The 17,194-nt window shown below is 34.3% G+C and overlaps 1 protein-coding gene across 1 annotated transcript in view; it reads right to left on the bottom strand.

Annotated features, from left to right (window-relative positions):
• The window catches only part of LOC128999077 (dynein axonemal heavy chain 7-like), a 41,126-nt gene that overhangs the window by 15,957 nt on the left and 7,975 nt on the right, over positions 1-17,194 (bottom strand). Inside the window, exons 6-15 of the mRNA XM_054425434.1 lie at positions 16,038-16,156; positions 14,890-15,067; positions 13,736-13,964; positions 12,061-12,221; positions 10,962-11,192; positions 9,910-10,126; positions 9,231-9,366; positions 8,178-8,357; positions 6,614-6,819; positions 4,440-4,608 (exon numbers count right to left, since the gene is read on the bottom strand). Coding sequence (XP_054281409.1) covers positions 4,440-4,608; positions 6,614-6,819; positions 8,178-8,357; positions 9,231-9,366; positions 9,910-10,126; positions 10,962-11,192; positions 12,061-12,221; positions 13,736-13,964; positions 14,890-15,067; positions 16,038-16,156 — 1,826 coding nt within the window. The remainder of the gene's footprint in view (positions 1-4,439; positions 4,609-6,613; positions 6,820-8,177; positions 8,358-9,230; positions 9,367-9,909; positions 10,127-10,961; positions 11,193-12,060; positions 12,222-13,735; positions 13,965-14,889; positions 15,068-16,037; positions 16,157-17,194) is intronic.

The raw sequence follows: 17,194 nt of genomic DNA, 5'->3' as shown, positions 1-17,194 counted from the left end.
TAAGTTAAAGTATTATCTGAACGTACTGTGTCTAATTCATTCATACATTTTTTATTTTTCCTAACATCAAATCACTCTGGTTGTTTCTTACTAACAAGGTTAGAATCCATTTCACTTATTTTTGGAAAAAAATTATGGAAACTATAGCAAAATGTGCTGCTAAAGAAGAATGCTATCTTGGGCATTACAAGTGTGTAGCTTGGGAGGTCTACATTATGCAATTTGCTATACACAAAATATGCTGCTGTAGGAAAACACATGCTTAGTTTATATATTCAATATTAGCTAAAAAGACAATGTTATACAAACTGGAGCTGAAGTAAGGCTTTAACCCTAGAGTGGTGTCTTGATTTTTATCACACATTAAGTGTCTTCGGTCTTTAAAGCCGTTTTTGATAAAAAAATGTTTTGTATAAAACTATAATCATAAAAGATAAAACTGCCTAAATTATTACTCCTATATATGTTTAAATTTTTATGGGGTTTATCGTAAAATAAAACCCCTCTGAGTTTTGGTAAAACGTTTTTGAAAAAACTAATACTTTACATTTATCAAAAGTTGATACGGTAAAGTAAAATTTTTTTTGAAATACTGTTTTTAAATTACTAAAGCTTTTACTCATATATTATGAAAGTTTATGGACTAGTTGATGAAAAAAAAAAACATAAGCCATCAGAATTCCGTATATTTTTAACGTTTGACTGAGACTTCAAATAATACCAATTTTATCCATAGAGTATTGGTGACTTTGATTAGCCTACACCTTTGGTGTCTTCGGACTGTGAGACCGTTTTTGTATTTTATAAATATTTTATGTATAAAACTATGGAAATACAAGATATAAACTATGCCAAATTATTACAATTATATAATTTTAAATAATATACAAGTATTACATTATAGTATTGTACATAGTATTACATTATATGTAGTACTATTATTCATTTTAGGTGGCTTCAGTCTGTTGGACCAATCACACCCTAGGTGTCTTCGGTGTAGGGGACCGAATTACACAATTGCAGACAAATCTGTAACCTCAAAATTACGCCCTCGCGTCTGGTGGTAGACTGAGTCGAGGTAGAAAGGTAGCAGGAGACACAAGTCCTATACCCTAGCGGAAGGAGCAGGAATTTGAAAATATTACGTCATCGGACTCACAGACCGAAGACACCAGTCTAAGGTTAATAGGACATTTAAACCTGTAACCTTCTTTTTTGGTACAGGATTTAAGGCACTTACAGAGGCCAAATTAACCTGAGAAACCCCTGCCTCTTAGGTGGAACTTTCCTGTGGTTACTGCAATATCGTAAACATTTCTCACAATCATGGAAACATCATCTTCGTCACCTACAAGCGTGGTAAATTATAAACTTTTTAAACAAATTCCATTTTTGTACTGAAAAAGTTGTTTTTGTAAAAAAACGCTGCAGCCCCATTCTGCTAGCGGTCCTAGGCAGTTTCTAGGCCGCGGCCTAGTCGGCCTGGAAGTAAATCAAACATTTTTTATTGCTATTCTAATAGGTGTCCAGTACCCAATCACATATACGATATAAAGAAAAACCAATAGAATATGTTTTGAGTTAAAGCTTAAAAAGGGTTTTCCTCAGTTCAGACGGGTCACACAAGAAGAAGTGCAAAAAGCCATTCAATATCTAAAGATGAAAAATTTATCCGGAACTGATGAGGTGTCAGCTAAACTTCTAAAAAACTGTAAAAATGAAATAGTGATACCCCTGACAGACCTCATAAATAAATCACTCTCAAAAGGAAAATTCTCAGATAAATTAAAAATAGCTAAAGTCTACCCAAAATACAAAAATGGACCAACGATAGAAAGAAACAGCTACAGGCCAATCTCTCTAATATCAACGTTTTCAAAAATAATCGAAAATATAGTACTAACCCAACTCCTACACCATCTTCAAGAACACAACCTTCTCAATAGTCAACAGCATGGATTTATCAAAGGCAGATCGATAGCCACAGCCTTAATACAACTGACAGAGCACATACTATACCAACTAGAAGAAGGCAGTACCTCAACAAGCCTCTTCCTAGATTTTAGTAAAGCTTTCGACTGCCACGAACTTCTTCTACTCAAGCTGGAAACACTAGGTGTGAGAGGAAGAGCAGCAGAATGGTTTAAAAGCTACATTAGTAACCGGAAACAGCTTGAGGAAATAGCCTACATAAAGAACAACACGAAGTATAAGGCCCAATCCAAAGCTGTAGACGTGCAAAGAGGAGTACCCCAAGGATCAGTACTTGGCCCAGTCATTTTCCTCCTTCTCACAAATGACCTACGTAGTTGGATTGGGGAAGATGGACACACCACCATGTACACAGATGACACGGTTCTCACATTTGCGGACAAAACAATGGAAAATCTGGAAGAGAAAACCAACACACAACTCCAGAGAACAAAGCAGTACCTACTGTACCTCCAATGACCTAGTTCAAAAGAAAGCAAAACCGTTCAAATGACTTTCACCACCAAACGTAACAACACAGACATTACAATACCGGGACTACAAACACAAAATACCACAAAATACCTAGGCATCATAAACTCTAAGCTATCATGGAAACCCCACATAGACCAGCTCTGCAAAAAGCTAAGTTCAAGTCTCTACGTTATACGTAGGATCAAGCAAGCTTGCAGCCCAGAAGTAGCCAAAGTTGCATATTTTGCTCTATTTGAGTCCCACCTCAGATATGGCATTGCGACTTGGGGTGGAACATCAAAAGGCAACCTGGAAAGAGTACTCCTAAAGCAAAAAAGAGCAATTAGATTCCTTGCCGACCTAAACTACAGAGACAGTTGCCGAGAAGCCTTCAAGAACCTTAAAATTCTCACACCAATTTCACTCTACATTAGAGAAGTCATTATCCACACCACTAAAACAGCCCAGCCAAGACACAGCGACATACACCAGCACAACACACGACATGCCGCCAAAAGATTCAGGTTTAGGAAAACGATATTGGGGAGAAGCTATAAACACAGCTATCTATTTGAAGAATCGTAGTCCTACAGCAGCTTTAAAGGATGCAACACCAGAGGAAGTTTGGACTGGTTCAAAGGTTGATCTAAGTCACTTACGGGTTTTTGGCTGTAAAGCTTATGTTCATATTCCCAAATGTTACAGAAAGAAAGTTGACACAAAAGCAAAGCCTTGTATTATGGTTGGATTGTTGGATATTGTGAACATTCCAAAGGCTACAGACTAATTGATCCTAAGAAACCTTATTCTATAATAAAAGCACGTGATGTTGTTTTTGTAGAAGACCAATCTCATACCTCTGATGTCAATGATGACCTGAAAAATGAAAGTCAACAAGTTGAATATACTGTTATAAACAGAAGCACAACTGAACTTGTGGAAGAACCAAACAATGATATAACATCTGTTGACAACGAATAAAATTTTGTTCATTCTAACAGTGAAAGTGAACAGGAAGTTTCAGAAAATGAAAATTCTCATCTAGACAATTCACAAGATGAAAATAAACAGCAAGTTTTGGAAGAAAGAAATTCTTTGATAAAAGATAAAAGACCTGAATGTGATCGCAGAAAACCATTATGGATGAATGACTTCGTTTCATATCAAGCTGTTGATGTTTTTGATGAACCACAAACTTTCAATGAGGCAATTAAAAGTAATTTCAAAGAAGAATGGATGAATACCATGGATAAAGAGTATAATTCTCTAATTAAGAACAATGCTTGGGAGTTGGTTGATCGTCCGAAGAATGAAAATGTGGTTAAACGCAAGTGGGTTTATAAAACTAAGAAAAATGTAGATGGTGAACGTGAGAAGTTCAAAGCACGTCTTGTTGCTAAAGGTCAAGAATATGGTTAAGAAGTTCATTGAAATCAATATATGCCAACTGAAAAATATGGCGGCTGATATTTTAACCTAATCTTTATCACGTGAAAAATGTAATTACTTTGTGACGGACTTGGGACTTAAAGACTCAGATTAAATAAAAAAAAGGATGTTTGATTAAGGGGGAATGTTGAAGATTTTATATAGTATTGCTTTGTTTAATGCTATATAATCAAATATCTTTTTAATGTATCTTTTAATATCAGCTGCTTGTTATTATGTTGTTGTTCTAATATGTTCACAGTTTGAAGTGTTAATGTTTTAATATCTTTCCTTTTTACATCAATTATTAATAAAGTAATTTATGTATTTTATTTCCTCATTTCATCATAAACAATAAGCTACTATGAAAAAAAAAATGCTAATTGTAATTGCAAATGACTGTAATAGTTTATGTACATACTGTACATTTTATGTACCTGACGCATGAATGTTCTCTAGGAATATTTCAATAAAGAGTTTGTCTATTGTCTATTGTATATACAAAAGAAGCTTTCAAATAGTTGGTACACATTTTGTTAAGGTGGTTAAAATCATACTGTACATACCTTTCTTTTGCAATTACGATGTCAAGTAGTTTGTCTTCCAATCCATTAAGAGTTAAAGTAAAGTTAATGACTGAGAAGAAGTTAAACACAGTCGGGGTAAAAGTTGGGTTCTGGAGTCTTGTAGTGATGTATATGCAGGGGAGTTTCTTTCCATCAGGGTCTATAGTACCTGTATATAATGTGCACAAAAAATAAGTAAATCAAGCAAAATAATAACTTAACTACACCAAGAATCAGGTCAGGAAACAGGTGTTGTAAGTACTTGCATGATAGTTTTTAATTTATTTTATTTTATTTCATTTTACCGTTAACACCTTCCCGTATGAGTCTTGTATGATTATTTGATCATGCAACATTACTAGCAACAAATATACAGCTTAAGTAAAACACAGCTTATATATGCAGTCACAACACGGTTTAGTATGCACTTTTTTAACTCAACATTTTAACAGTTTTCAACTTTTTTTAAAAAGGTAGCTTTTTTAATCTTTTCGATATTTATTGTGAAAGTGTAAAGTTCCTGTCCAAACCTGTCTGATATTTATTGTGTAGCTTTGTTAAAAGCCTTCTGAAGAAACACATATCATAATTTTTTGAAAAGGTGCTTAGCAAATTTACTTATTTAATTTGGGCTTCAGCTGATTTTGCTGATCTCTTTCTATATACAATGACTACAAAGGCACCAGAAACCAGCTGCTTACAGTGTAAAAAGAAAAAAAAGTTTGGCACCCTTCCAGTGCACATTACGCCGAGTTTGCGGGACTCTACTGTAACACGATGACAGACAAAGATAAACTTGAGAAACAAAATGATGATATACTTCCTAACTGAATCTATTTCCTTCTTCAAAATCAGTTCAGTTTACAAAAGGTAGAGTGTACTGCTGATTGCTTTGACTCCAGGTCATTTAAGTCCTAGGAATTAAAATAACTAGGCCTACTTTAGCTCCACAATCCAATTAGAAAACTGACATTTTTGTAACAGTACAACAATAGTTATTTATGTAACTAGTGAGGGAAGTGGCACTTTGCTGCACATGAGATAAATCTTTACGCAAGAGCCCTAGGCGAGTGTGGAAAGTTTCTCGAGTGCAGCAAAGGTAGTTTGCACTCGCGTTACACATAATATTTTTCCTACAGTTACTATAAAGCATATAAATGATCAATCTTTCAAACACTGTACAACACGTGTTTAGGTTAGGTTAAATCCAAACCTTGAACGAAATGGGAAACACTGCACCAGCTGATCGTAGTCGTAATATCCTTAAGTAATATAATGGTTTAATTACCTTCAGTCTCCAGTTCAAAATAAGTCGATTGCGACCTAGGTTTCAGCACGACGTTGTGCTATCATCAGGCTTCCAGTCGAAATGTTCAGTCCATTGGACGTCGTTTAGTAAAAACTATATACAGTTCACAAGACACAAACACATACACATTTACCGATCAGTATTTACAAGGGGAGTACATTTTGTCAAATCACCGGCCGCGACGAGTGACATCCAAGCCACAACTCAAACTGGTGGGTTGTGGCTTGGATGTCACTCGTCGCGGCCGGTGATTTGACAAAATGTACTCCCCTTGTAAATACCGATCGGTAAATGTGTATGTGTTTGTGTCTTGTGAACTGTATATAGTTTTTACTAAACGACGTCCAATGGACTGAACATTTCGACTGGAAGCCTGATGATAGCACAACGTCGTGCTGAAACCTAGGTCGCAATCGACTTATTTTGAACTGGAGACTGAAGGTAATTAAACCATTATATTAGTTATAAACCAGTTCAGGGGCAATTCCACATCTTATGATGTCAAAACTATATCCTTAAGTGTTGCCAACTTATTTTCAAGCATATACGTATTATGTGCTTAATAAAAGCACACTGTTTTGTATTGTTTGAGTGGAATACTGGAGTGCGGCAAAAAAAGTGTGCGGCAAAAGTAAAAAGAGTGCGGTAAAAGTAAGTAAATGCAGCAATTAGCAACTTCCTGTGCTATAATCAGTGCAAGGAAGGCCCCTTTGTCAGGTGACTGTAGGAAAACAATTTTATTACTGGCCAGAGGTTTTGTTTCTTTAAATCATAGTTTTTGTTGCTGTAATCTGTTAACAAAAAAAATTTGATATAAAACTATATAGCCTGAATGTCCCATCACATCAATAATAACGACACTTACGTCTAACAAAAAGTGGACTTAATAAAATGGCATTTAGATCTTCTTCTACATTTTCAAGCAACACAGGGTTTCCAACAACCATGCACGTTTCGACAGTTTTCATATAATCCTCGTCCGACAGTCTTATTACTTGAAGTTTGTTGGATTTTTCCTTAGCTTTAATCCACCGATTAGCATGCCCTTGGGGATCAATGAGAAGAGGACATCTGTAAACAAAACCAAAATTGATTTTATTTGACAAATTTTAGATTTCTATGTTTGTGCACATAGAGAGAAAGATGGAGTTAAATATGATATTACTTTTTGTTTGAAGCTAAAACAGTTTCTAATGCAACAGCCTCTAGAATATATTGTCATGATAATGAAATTGTAGGTCTATTTTACAAATGTATGAGAAAATAAAAAAAAATAGAATCTTTCTAGATACTCTACGAATGATTTTGTTTAAGACTCATTAACCCGCAAGAGCTCGCATACATGTCTAAATGACCAGATTTGTACTTTTTTGTGTAAAAATTATATTTATTGATTGTCAATTGTCAGTATTTTCAGCCTTTACTGTACATAACACACCACATTCCAGGAACACAGTGACATACTTTTTGCCATCTTTCACCTCCTCATTGTAGTCTAATGACAGTTTTGTTGTCATGTACTGGTCAATTCCACCCTTTGCGTCTCCTCGTGTTTTGGAGGTAACGATCGATAGAGCATTGTGTGTCTCCTCGTGGTTTGTTAATTATCCTTATTTTTCTTTTAATAGTTGATTTGCTAAAGTTTTAATTCATTAAATTATGTACCTGGCCACAGAGAAGTATTTACGTACCTCTCAGTGGCTAGACCTGGAATCTAACAAGCAAAGTAGGATTGATAGTCCATTGTCGAGTGTTGAAAGAAATGAGGATGTTGAATGTTTAGTGATACTTGCAGGATATTCAAGGCATCTTTTAATGAACTATTTGCTGAGAGAGGCCAAAATATCAATGAGAAAGATGAGTCTTAAAACTTTAAAGGGATTTTATCTTTACAAGTCAGTGATAAAATTATAATGATTTATTACTGAACTACTTTAGTGAACTATGTTTTTTTTATAGTTTACTATCCAGTTAGTTTATTATGCTTTTATCATTTATAGATACATAAAAAACATTTGAGGCCTTATTGATTTATTTATATGAGAAACATTTTACAAAAAAACCATTCAAGGTGTATGATTCTATTACAACTATCCATTTTAATATTTTATCATCTTAAGCATATTCAGAAGGTTGTAAATTAAGTATTTTACACTATTTTTACGATTTTGAGGAATTAAATATATAATGTTAACTGAAATATTGCTTTTTAATTGTACCCAGTCGGAAAGACCGTATGCGTCTACTCAGATTTTCAATTCAGTGCGGCCTCTGCCGGGTTAAGCCAATGAAAATTGATTACACTGTCTGTGGAACTTGGGGTCTTTTTCATAAACTAATTCATAAATAATGCAGCATATAATAATCAAATAGGAGGATTATTTGCTTTTGAAATAAAAAAATACACAATATAAGTTACAAAGACATACCTCACTGTGTTTTCCAGTATAACAGCATTTTCAATTGAGAATTCATCTCTTGGAAGTCCAAATATGTTCCAATTTTGTATATTTATATCAAACCCTAGAACTTTGACGAAAGAGAAAGTCTCTGACTTTGGAATTTCTAAATCACAGCAGATCTTGCACCAATCATGCAACAAGCTTTGCCTGGGAAAAATAAAAGTCAATAAATGTCTATAGACATACCAGAAACAAAAGAACCCTGGGCCATTTCGAGCCGTGCATGTTTGAATGGCACGCCACACCTACCGGCGCGAACCACATGATCTTTTCGTTTCTGCGCAGGTTGTTTTGTTCTTGGGATGTCTATAACTGTTTATTTTTTAATACTATAACTATAAAAAAATTGGTACAGTTGAGCAACCAATGTTAACCAATTGGGAATTGCTTGGGCTGATATTCGGGGTTGTTTAAATAAAAGAATAACATAAATCAAGTGAAAACTGTGTCAAAATGTGTTATACAGTGTAAATGTGTAAATAACGTTCATTCATTTTGTTGAACCCTAACTAAACTGACTCCTAACTACTATTTTGTCATCTAAACAATTAAATATGTATTAACATGGCCTTGTTGTTCTAAAATATAAAAAAAACCTTTTCTTTACAGGTAAGTGCCCAAAAATTTAATTAAAACATTATATTATATAATTTAATACAATATTTTTATCACAATTAATCTAACATGTTAATTCATTCTCTATGATTCTCAAAACTATATTGTTTAAGTATATTATTGTAATCTGTGTGTTCATGTTATAGTTTATCTATAGAAAAACAAGTGAAACAAAAAACTGATTGAAGAAAAAAGCACTCTGTAATAGCATAATTGATGATAATTGCTGCAGACAAGCCAATTAAGGCTTTTGTATCTAAATTGAATAAGATTGTAAATTTGTATTTTTGTAATAAAAAACAAATAAATAACTTAAATAAATAGTCAGAGTAAAGAACACAAATTTGATAAACATTAAAAGTTTAAAGTATACGAATTAAAAAATATGAACATTGAAAATCTTACCTGAACTGAAATGTTAGAGGTGCAAGGTAAGCAATAACTCCACAGGATAGTAAAATGTCACCAGCCAAATTGTCAAAACATGTTTGTAGAGAGTTAGCAGTTTCCATCCAGCGACCTTTCTCACCCCCTAAACCACCTATAACCAACACAGAGAGAATTAAATTCAAAGCTTAGGCTGGAAGGAAAGGGGCGTACTCTATGTCTAGGCACAACATCCATAGCTTTTGTAGATAAATTTATTTAGAAGTTATAGCTTGGCTCCAATTAAAGGGAGGGTGAAAGATGGAGAAGAGGTGTCCTGGCTGTCAATAAGATTTAGTTCTGGAACTTTATTTTCTTGATCAAACAATTGTTAAAATGATTAGTAGCCTAATTTTATCCCAAAAAATTTGACCTGAAACAATATTTTTAAAGGATGTATCCTTTATCCTCCTTATGCATACAGTTTTGAATAAATAGGGATTATACACCATTAGTATGATTATTTATTGGATGAATTTTCTCTCAATATAATACATCTATGTATGTCAATGAAAAATAACTTATGTTTGGTAACTTTTTTAAATCAGGTGAAAATATTTGGAACTACAAGAATTGAAAAAAATGTACAAAATTTAAGAGTATATGAAGTGCATATGTTGATACTTATTAAAACCATATTAAAATTTGTTTAGTATACCTATTAATTTTTGAGCCTTCCACAGTTTGTTTTCACACATTCCTACTTCATCTTCCAATACCTTCTTCCGCTGCTGAGCTGCATCGAGTTTAGCATTCAGATCCATAAGCTTTTCCTCGAGCATTCTCACTTGGGCTCTTTTCTCTTCCAAAATAGCCATTGTGGCTGCAAATTCTCGCTCAGCAATCTCTAGTTTTGCTTTTTTAGGAGCTACTTCCTATTGGAATAAACATGTGAACGATTAAGATTGGTACTTGGTAAATTAATTTATTTTCTTGTAAGAACTTTAGTGAAGAATTTGAGAAGCAAAATTTCGTAGACACTAGCGATCATTATCACCGGACATGAACTAGTCACAAAAACAAGCTTCAAAATTTACAATGGGATGAGAACTCTACTTGTGTTGGTTAGGCTATGCTACAATGTGATGATAAGACGTCTTATACTCTACTTGTGTTGGTTTGTCTATGGTCAGATTAATATTTCATTTGTTTAAAGACAAACTCAACGTTTTTTTTTTTTAGCATTCAACAAACAAATAGTATATTTTTACTTGATCCTGCAGGTTGTTGTAAGCTAAAAGATTGGTTTAGTAACTAACTTTCCTTTTACGGAGTGAGGGTGGTAACAGTGTCTCGATAATAACATTGGCATGTGCATGCACCCCTAATCACTCGTTCACACCGAGCAGAAGCGTCAGCGCTGTGGCAACTGGCAATGGCTATTCGATGAGTGTATACAAGTTGGCAACATCCCTTTAGCCTTCCAATTTTATAACAAAATTGATGCATAATGTTGAAAATAGTTTAACTATACCAACAGTTATTTGTTCCGATGAACTTCTAAATCAGAAGTTTTATCTCTACTATTCTATTTTTTTGGCAATTCAAAAGATTTGTTAAGGCTATTTATTTTTTTAAGGATTATTTCCCGTCCAGCCGTGCGCCACATTCAGCCAACTGAGTTTACTTTACTTCAAATGAGGCATAGGACTCGCAGAACTTACTAAACCTATTACAATTTTATCTCAAATTTAACTGAACACAGATTACCTTAGCAACAGCGTCATACATGTCCATGGCAATAACCCACTTGCACAAGCCTTCAGCAGCACTTGAAGCCTTGGCAACAATGAGTGGCTTGAAGTCTTTGTTAGGCAAGTACTGCTTGCGAATCATAGCCATGATAGGAGGGGATATGTTGTCTTTGTCATAGTCTTTCAGTTGCTGTAGGAAAGCCATATCTCCCAAAAGTCTCTTGCTTGGGCCCCAATAGTCCAGGATCTGAATGACAACGTTACAAGACAATTGACAAATAGTTGACAAGTTATACATGGAAATAAATATTTAATAAAATTAGGGGATTAGGAGTTATTTAGAAAGACTTTATAACTGATGACCACAACTTTGCAGACCAGTATTAATTTGATGATCAGTTTAACTAACTAGACTGTCAGCCAAAAGAATAATGAACTTTGAATTAAGAAGAGCCTGAGACAACTAATTTAACTTAATAATATCATATCATCCACCAATACAGAAAACACAGGCAACATATCACAAATAGATAATAATTAATAAATACCCCTTTCGCAGCAAACCTGCTGACTAAGCAATTTTCCATTTGCTTGATCGGATTTCCAATGAAATATTCCCTTAGTTAGATTTATTCTCCATTTAATAACATTAGGGCGAGTACTTAGGTTTGCTACTACAAGGAATGTCATAAAGTGATAAAGTGTGTTTTCTATTTTAGATTCTATAAAAATCAAAGTTCTCCAAAAGAGCTAAAGGATAACTGCATATAGTAATCCTTTGTTGCTGTTTTGGCAACTAGTTTCGGTTCTTCTGAACCATCATCAGGTCTCAAGGTGTCAGGTGATGACTTCATTTGAAGGTCGTAAATTTCGTGTCTCGTTTGTGTCTCCTATATGTTTTATTTATTGAACTCTTTTAAAGGCCTTCAAATGAAACCTGACACCTTGAGGCCTGATGATGGTTCAGAAGAAGCAAAACTAGTTACCAAAACAGCAACAAAGGATTACTATATGCAGGTATGAAAACTAATGTACAAACTTTAATGTAATCAGTTGTGATTAAATTTCTTTTGCGGAAAAAGTAATGATTGCATATCACTGATAACTAGACCAACCTTTCTACCAGGAGTGTTGGGGTCAGGGATTTTCTCAGGTTTGATGTCCTTCATCACACAAACTGCAGCCATGACAAGCTTGACGGTATCTGGAGGATTCTTCATAGACTTGACTAAAGTGATGTCCGTTGGCTTGAGTGTGTTGAGGGCAGCAACAGCCTCTGGTGAAGAAATCAAAGTCAAACGTTCCTACGGAAGGTGTTCCTCAAAAATAAAAAGAGTTTGTTTGGTTGAGAAAATGATTTAATTGATTCTAAAAGACTAAGAAAATTTTAAAACCTTTGAACACTTGTAAGAAAATAAAAAGTCAAAATGAAAATGAGGTTGTTGGCTGAAAATCTTCAAATACTTTGTTGAATTTGATATATTACCATTGCAACGGCGTCATAATATCCATAAAAAATTTGCAGAGGCCTTCAGCTGCACTCGAGGCCTCATTGTACATAACAACAGTGAGATATTATATTCACTTTAACCCGTTATAATACTGAATGAGAATGAATTAGGCTGACATTTATGAAAAATGTATCAAATAAAAGAGCAGAGTTCAGTTTGTTGACACCATCAAGTGGTTAAGCATAACTGACCTAACAAGCATGTGGTTAAATTTGATTGTACTTGACCCTCTGATTGGAGATTTTTCTTTGCAAGGCTTTCACATGCACTCCATCTGACTCCATGTGATTTTTATCTTTTGGGCTCATAAAGTATTGTGTGAATTTTATTCTTTTACTGTTCACTCTGAATTAGTTAGATGGATGCAACTACTTAAAAAAAAACACTCCAGAAACATTGACTATCAAGTTGGAAAACTCACTTATTGTACTGTATTGATATTTGATCTGTGACAAATTGAGCTCACATACCACAAGCTATTCTTTGAAACTGTTTGAGATCATAGGCGGATCTAGGCCCTGACTTTCAAATCCTGACTTTCAAATCCTGACTTTCAAATCCTGACTTTCAAATCCTGACTTTTCAAGACCGATTTGAAATTCAATACTAATTCCCGGCTTTCCCGTTTTTCCCGACTACTAGACACCCTATAAAAATAATAAATTTTGTTTAAAAAAAATCAAACTTTGAGGTTCCTATTAATTTTTTAAAATTAATTTCTCTAACTTAACCAAAAATAATGTGAATCTTCATATCTGGGAGGGCTATGCCCCCCCAAGCCCCCATTGTTTGAGATGCTTTATGATCTCAACCTCTTTGAATCATCAAACTGGATGGATACAACCATTGCAATTCAGATACACTAATGACAGGGATGTGGCAGAGGGTGCATTATTTAGGTGAGTCGATGGTTCATTTGATAAAACAACAGGATATGAATCCATGAGAGCGATACCATGGGTTTGCGTCCTAGTGCCAGCCACAAAATTGTATCAGTACAGTTAACAATTGTACTGTACCAGCTCCCCTTGCTTTGCTGGATACATTCCAGGCACAGGCTTGCGGCCTATGTGGACAGGCAATTGAAAAGTTAAAAGAAAACAGATAATTGTGTGGCTGTAAATGGAGCTTACATTGAGTACCAACAAGCTAAAGATAAGATAAGATAAGATAAAGTGAGTCGTCAATTTTGATTGATGTACCAGTTATAACTGTAAGACCAATGTAAGAATTAGAATAGAGCACTAAAACTTTGATATTCATCTTAGATAAAATTTACCCTCTAAAATGGGGATGGCCAAAGCCAAGTCAGCCTCACACTCTATCTTAAGATTGTTGGCTGCAGCAGCTTGTATCTTAGCCACTTTCTCGTCCTCCCTGACAAGACCCGAGGCCTGCTCAATGATCACAGTCTCTCGCTCAATCACTTCCATCATCTTCTCCGTCTCCGCCGCAGCCACTTGCAACTGTGGCTGAAGTGCTTCCAACTCTTTCTGCATTACTGATACCTATCATAAAGAAATGCTGGCATTAAAGCTGGTACAGTACACTCCTGATTATCCAAGCCCTCAGGTTATCTGAGGTCGTTCCATGCCTAAGTATATTTATATTTTAATTTTCTGTCTGAAAAATAATTACTTTATCATAGTATGTTACTGTTTGAAGAAGAGTGAAAAGAGCTAGTAATTGTGATTTGTTTGAACGAATACTTGAAATAACCATTAGCTATTATTTCAAAGCAAGAATGATCCGCAATAACATAGCAAATGAAAATTACACAGTACTAGGTTGGCCACCAACCAATGGCCAGCTGGACGAGCAGAACGTAAACAAAGCAGTGGCAGTCTTTTTCATTACTATGTTTTTAAGTGATAGTCGGGTCAATCTAAGTCAAAACTCAGTTTCATGATATTTAAACTAGAAAGATCCATCTTATTTATTTGTTTCAAATACTTTAGTACATTGGTTTTAGCATAATTTTAAAAATACTGTTTTAAATGTTTTCAAGAATAAAGAGAATAGTTTTACGAATTCTCCTGCGCATGTTACAAAAGATCTATGTAAGTTGTTTAGCAGAGGTGTGCTAGCTGCTCTATTCGTATAACATAATAATCAACATATAGATACTGTCAAAATTGAAAACGTGTCTGCGATGATTTCAGGATCGAAAAATCCTTGCTTCTGCCGTGATTGCAGAGGTCAATGTTAACCTTATTAATTTTCAATGTTAACAGAGAGAGGATGATGATAACTTCATGACTGTGAGAGGTGTTCAGGATTTTGCCGTGATCACAGCTGCTGCCTTCATCAATAACAATTCTTAATACTATAGTTTTAGGTTTTAAAAAGCAATCTGTATGATCCACGATTCAGATAGCTGGAATTAAAATAGTTGGAGTTCTACTGTATACAGTATAAGTAAATATGTGTTACTTGTTTGGACGCAAATTCCAGTTTTTCAAGCCCAGTAATAAACTGAGCTTTAGAATGTACAATCTCCTCTTGTTTTTGTGTAATCAAATGTCTGTACTTCTTCACCATCATGAGGTATGAAGCTGATGTGACGTAACATTTACGACCAGTCACAGAGTAAAACTTCTCTGATGTTTCCCTGCAAAAGAATTGACTAGCTTAGATTATTAGAAATAATATGGGAAATATTAGGTATGGATGTCGTTTTAAATGGAGGAAATAGAGAAGGCTAGAAGAAGATATACCCTACAGTAAACGCAGCTTCAGTCTTAAACCAGGCCCACAGCCTTTCTATGAATTCCCTCTTGGGCTTTCATGTCAGTCAGTCTTGTTTTAAGCTGAGAAGACATACTTGAGAGTTGGGTATTTTATTTATTATCATCACGTTAAGACAAAATTGTTTTGATCATAGCCAAGTGTTAACTTGTTTACTTCTCCAACCACCCCACTTAACAAAGCGCCAGGACGCACGACAGCTGTTACATTGACTTAACCAAGCTATACCAAGGAAACAGTTTGAATATATTAAATCATATTGATTTTGTATATTAGCTGTGTTTTTTTACTTAACATTTCATTTTCATTACTTAGTATACTAATCACTGATTCCAGAGATCTAATCAAATCCATCATATTTTTCCCCTTTTTATAGACTTCACATTTATGACATTGTAAATTTTGCAGTTTTTCTTGTAGACTTACTTTTTCTCTTGTCCCCTTAGTTGTTAGTTCTGAGTTTAGTTGTTTTTCTCTTTGCAGTTTATTTTCCTATGTTTTTATTATTGAAACTCGATTTCTTGTTGGTTTTGTGTAGCTGTCATCCTAATCTAAATGGGTTGGGCTACTTCAACTTAGGGAACAGATCATAACACATTTGTGTCACATTCCAAACACCTAATAGCGGTAAGCTAAGCTACTTACTTACTTGGGTCAGTGTTGCCAACCCATTTTCATAAAAAAAAAACTCAACAGTTGTTGCATGCTTACTATTTTGTGATTTAGGTTTAAAAAGTGGAGCGTGACAACATGAAATGTGCAGAAATCAGCTATATTTGTGTTATAAACAGTGCAAAAATAGCCATTTCATTAGTAACTTTAAAAACATCTACCTTGCAGTGACATGAATGTACTTGCTAAGTTTCACTGCTGAACCCAATATAGTCTCTTCAATTTCAAGGCCATCCCAGTAATGAAAGGCTATCTTCTCCAAAGCTTCTTCAGGCCAGTCCTAGTTTTTAAATTTTTTTTGCTTATTGATATTATTCAAATAAATATTTAAGATTAAAAGTTCAAACTGAAAGCTAAATAGGTGCATACTGCGTTTATTATCATCTCAATTACACACCCAATACACATACAATCCTAGTAGGTAGAGTTGTTTCCTATATTGTTATTACATGATATTTATGTACAGCCTTTACGTAATTTGAAAAAAATACAAATTCTCTTTACTCTTATAAAATAAATAACTGTCAACTCTATCCTAACTATAAATCAAATTTTGTCAACATGTGCAAAATTTGAAGTAAACTGATAGAACCAATATTTCTGTAAAGTTTAGATACAGCATTAAAAAATCAATATACTTACCAAAGTTACTTTAATGATTGTGTCTTATTTTTAATAGATAAGAAGTCACTCACCTTAAGTTTGTACTCCTTCCCATTGAAGGTCATTGTTTTATAAGGCTAAAAAAAGAAAATTTATTTATTGTAGAAATATATTTGTAGAAATATATTTGTATTTGGTCTCTAGCCCTAAAATAAAAAATAATCTGATTCAAGTTTTTGATTGGAATTAAAATCTTTGTTCAGATTAAATTTACATACTTGGGTGAAGAATCAATTCCAAATATTAATATCAATATCATAAAAAAATACAGAAACAGACTAACTGCATTAGACTGGGCCACAGCACATTCTCCAAACTTCAGGAAAACTGTCACTAGAAAACGGTCACAGCCACAAACAGTTCTGCCCTTCTCATTAAAATATACATTTCAACTTTTTTGTGTGATTTTGTTGTTAATACTGAAAATGAAAATGTATGTTTGTACAAAATAAACATGTTTTAATTCCAATTTGTGTAAAACTTTTGACCCGGTTTCCCAAGTAGTTCACTAGAAAATTTCTAAATGTTATAAAAGTTCACTGGCTCAAAAGTTTGGAAACCACCGTGTAACGAGTTATTTTCCCTAGGGGGTAAATATTTGCTATTTGGCCGCGCACCGATTGTTGAGGTAAGCAAGCGGCGGCGGCGAACCTGG

The sequence above is a fragment of the Macrosteles quadrilineatus genome, unplaced genomic scaffold (genome assembly GCF_028750875.1).
Source record: "Macrosteles quadrilineatus isolate MER2022 unplaced genomic scaffold, UCM_ALF_1.0 Scaffold_7__1_contigs__length_78375512, whole genome shotgun sequence".
NCBI lineage: Eukaryota > Metazoa > Arthropoda > Insecta > Hemiptera > Cicadellidae > Macrosteles > Macrosteles quadrilineatus.
The sequence above is the reverse complement of the archived record's forward strand: the minus strand, read 5'-3'. Positions and strand labels throughout refer to the sequence as shown.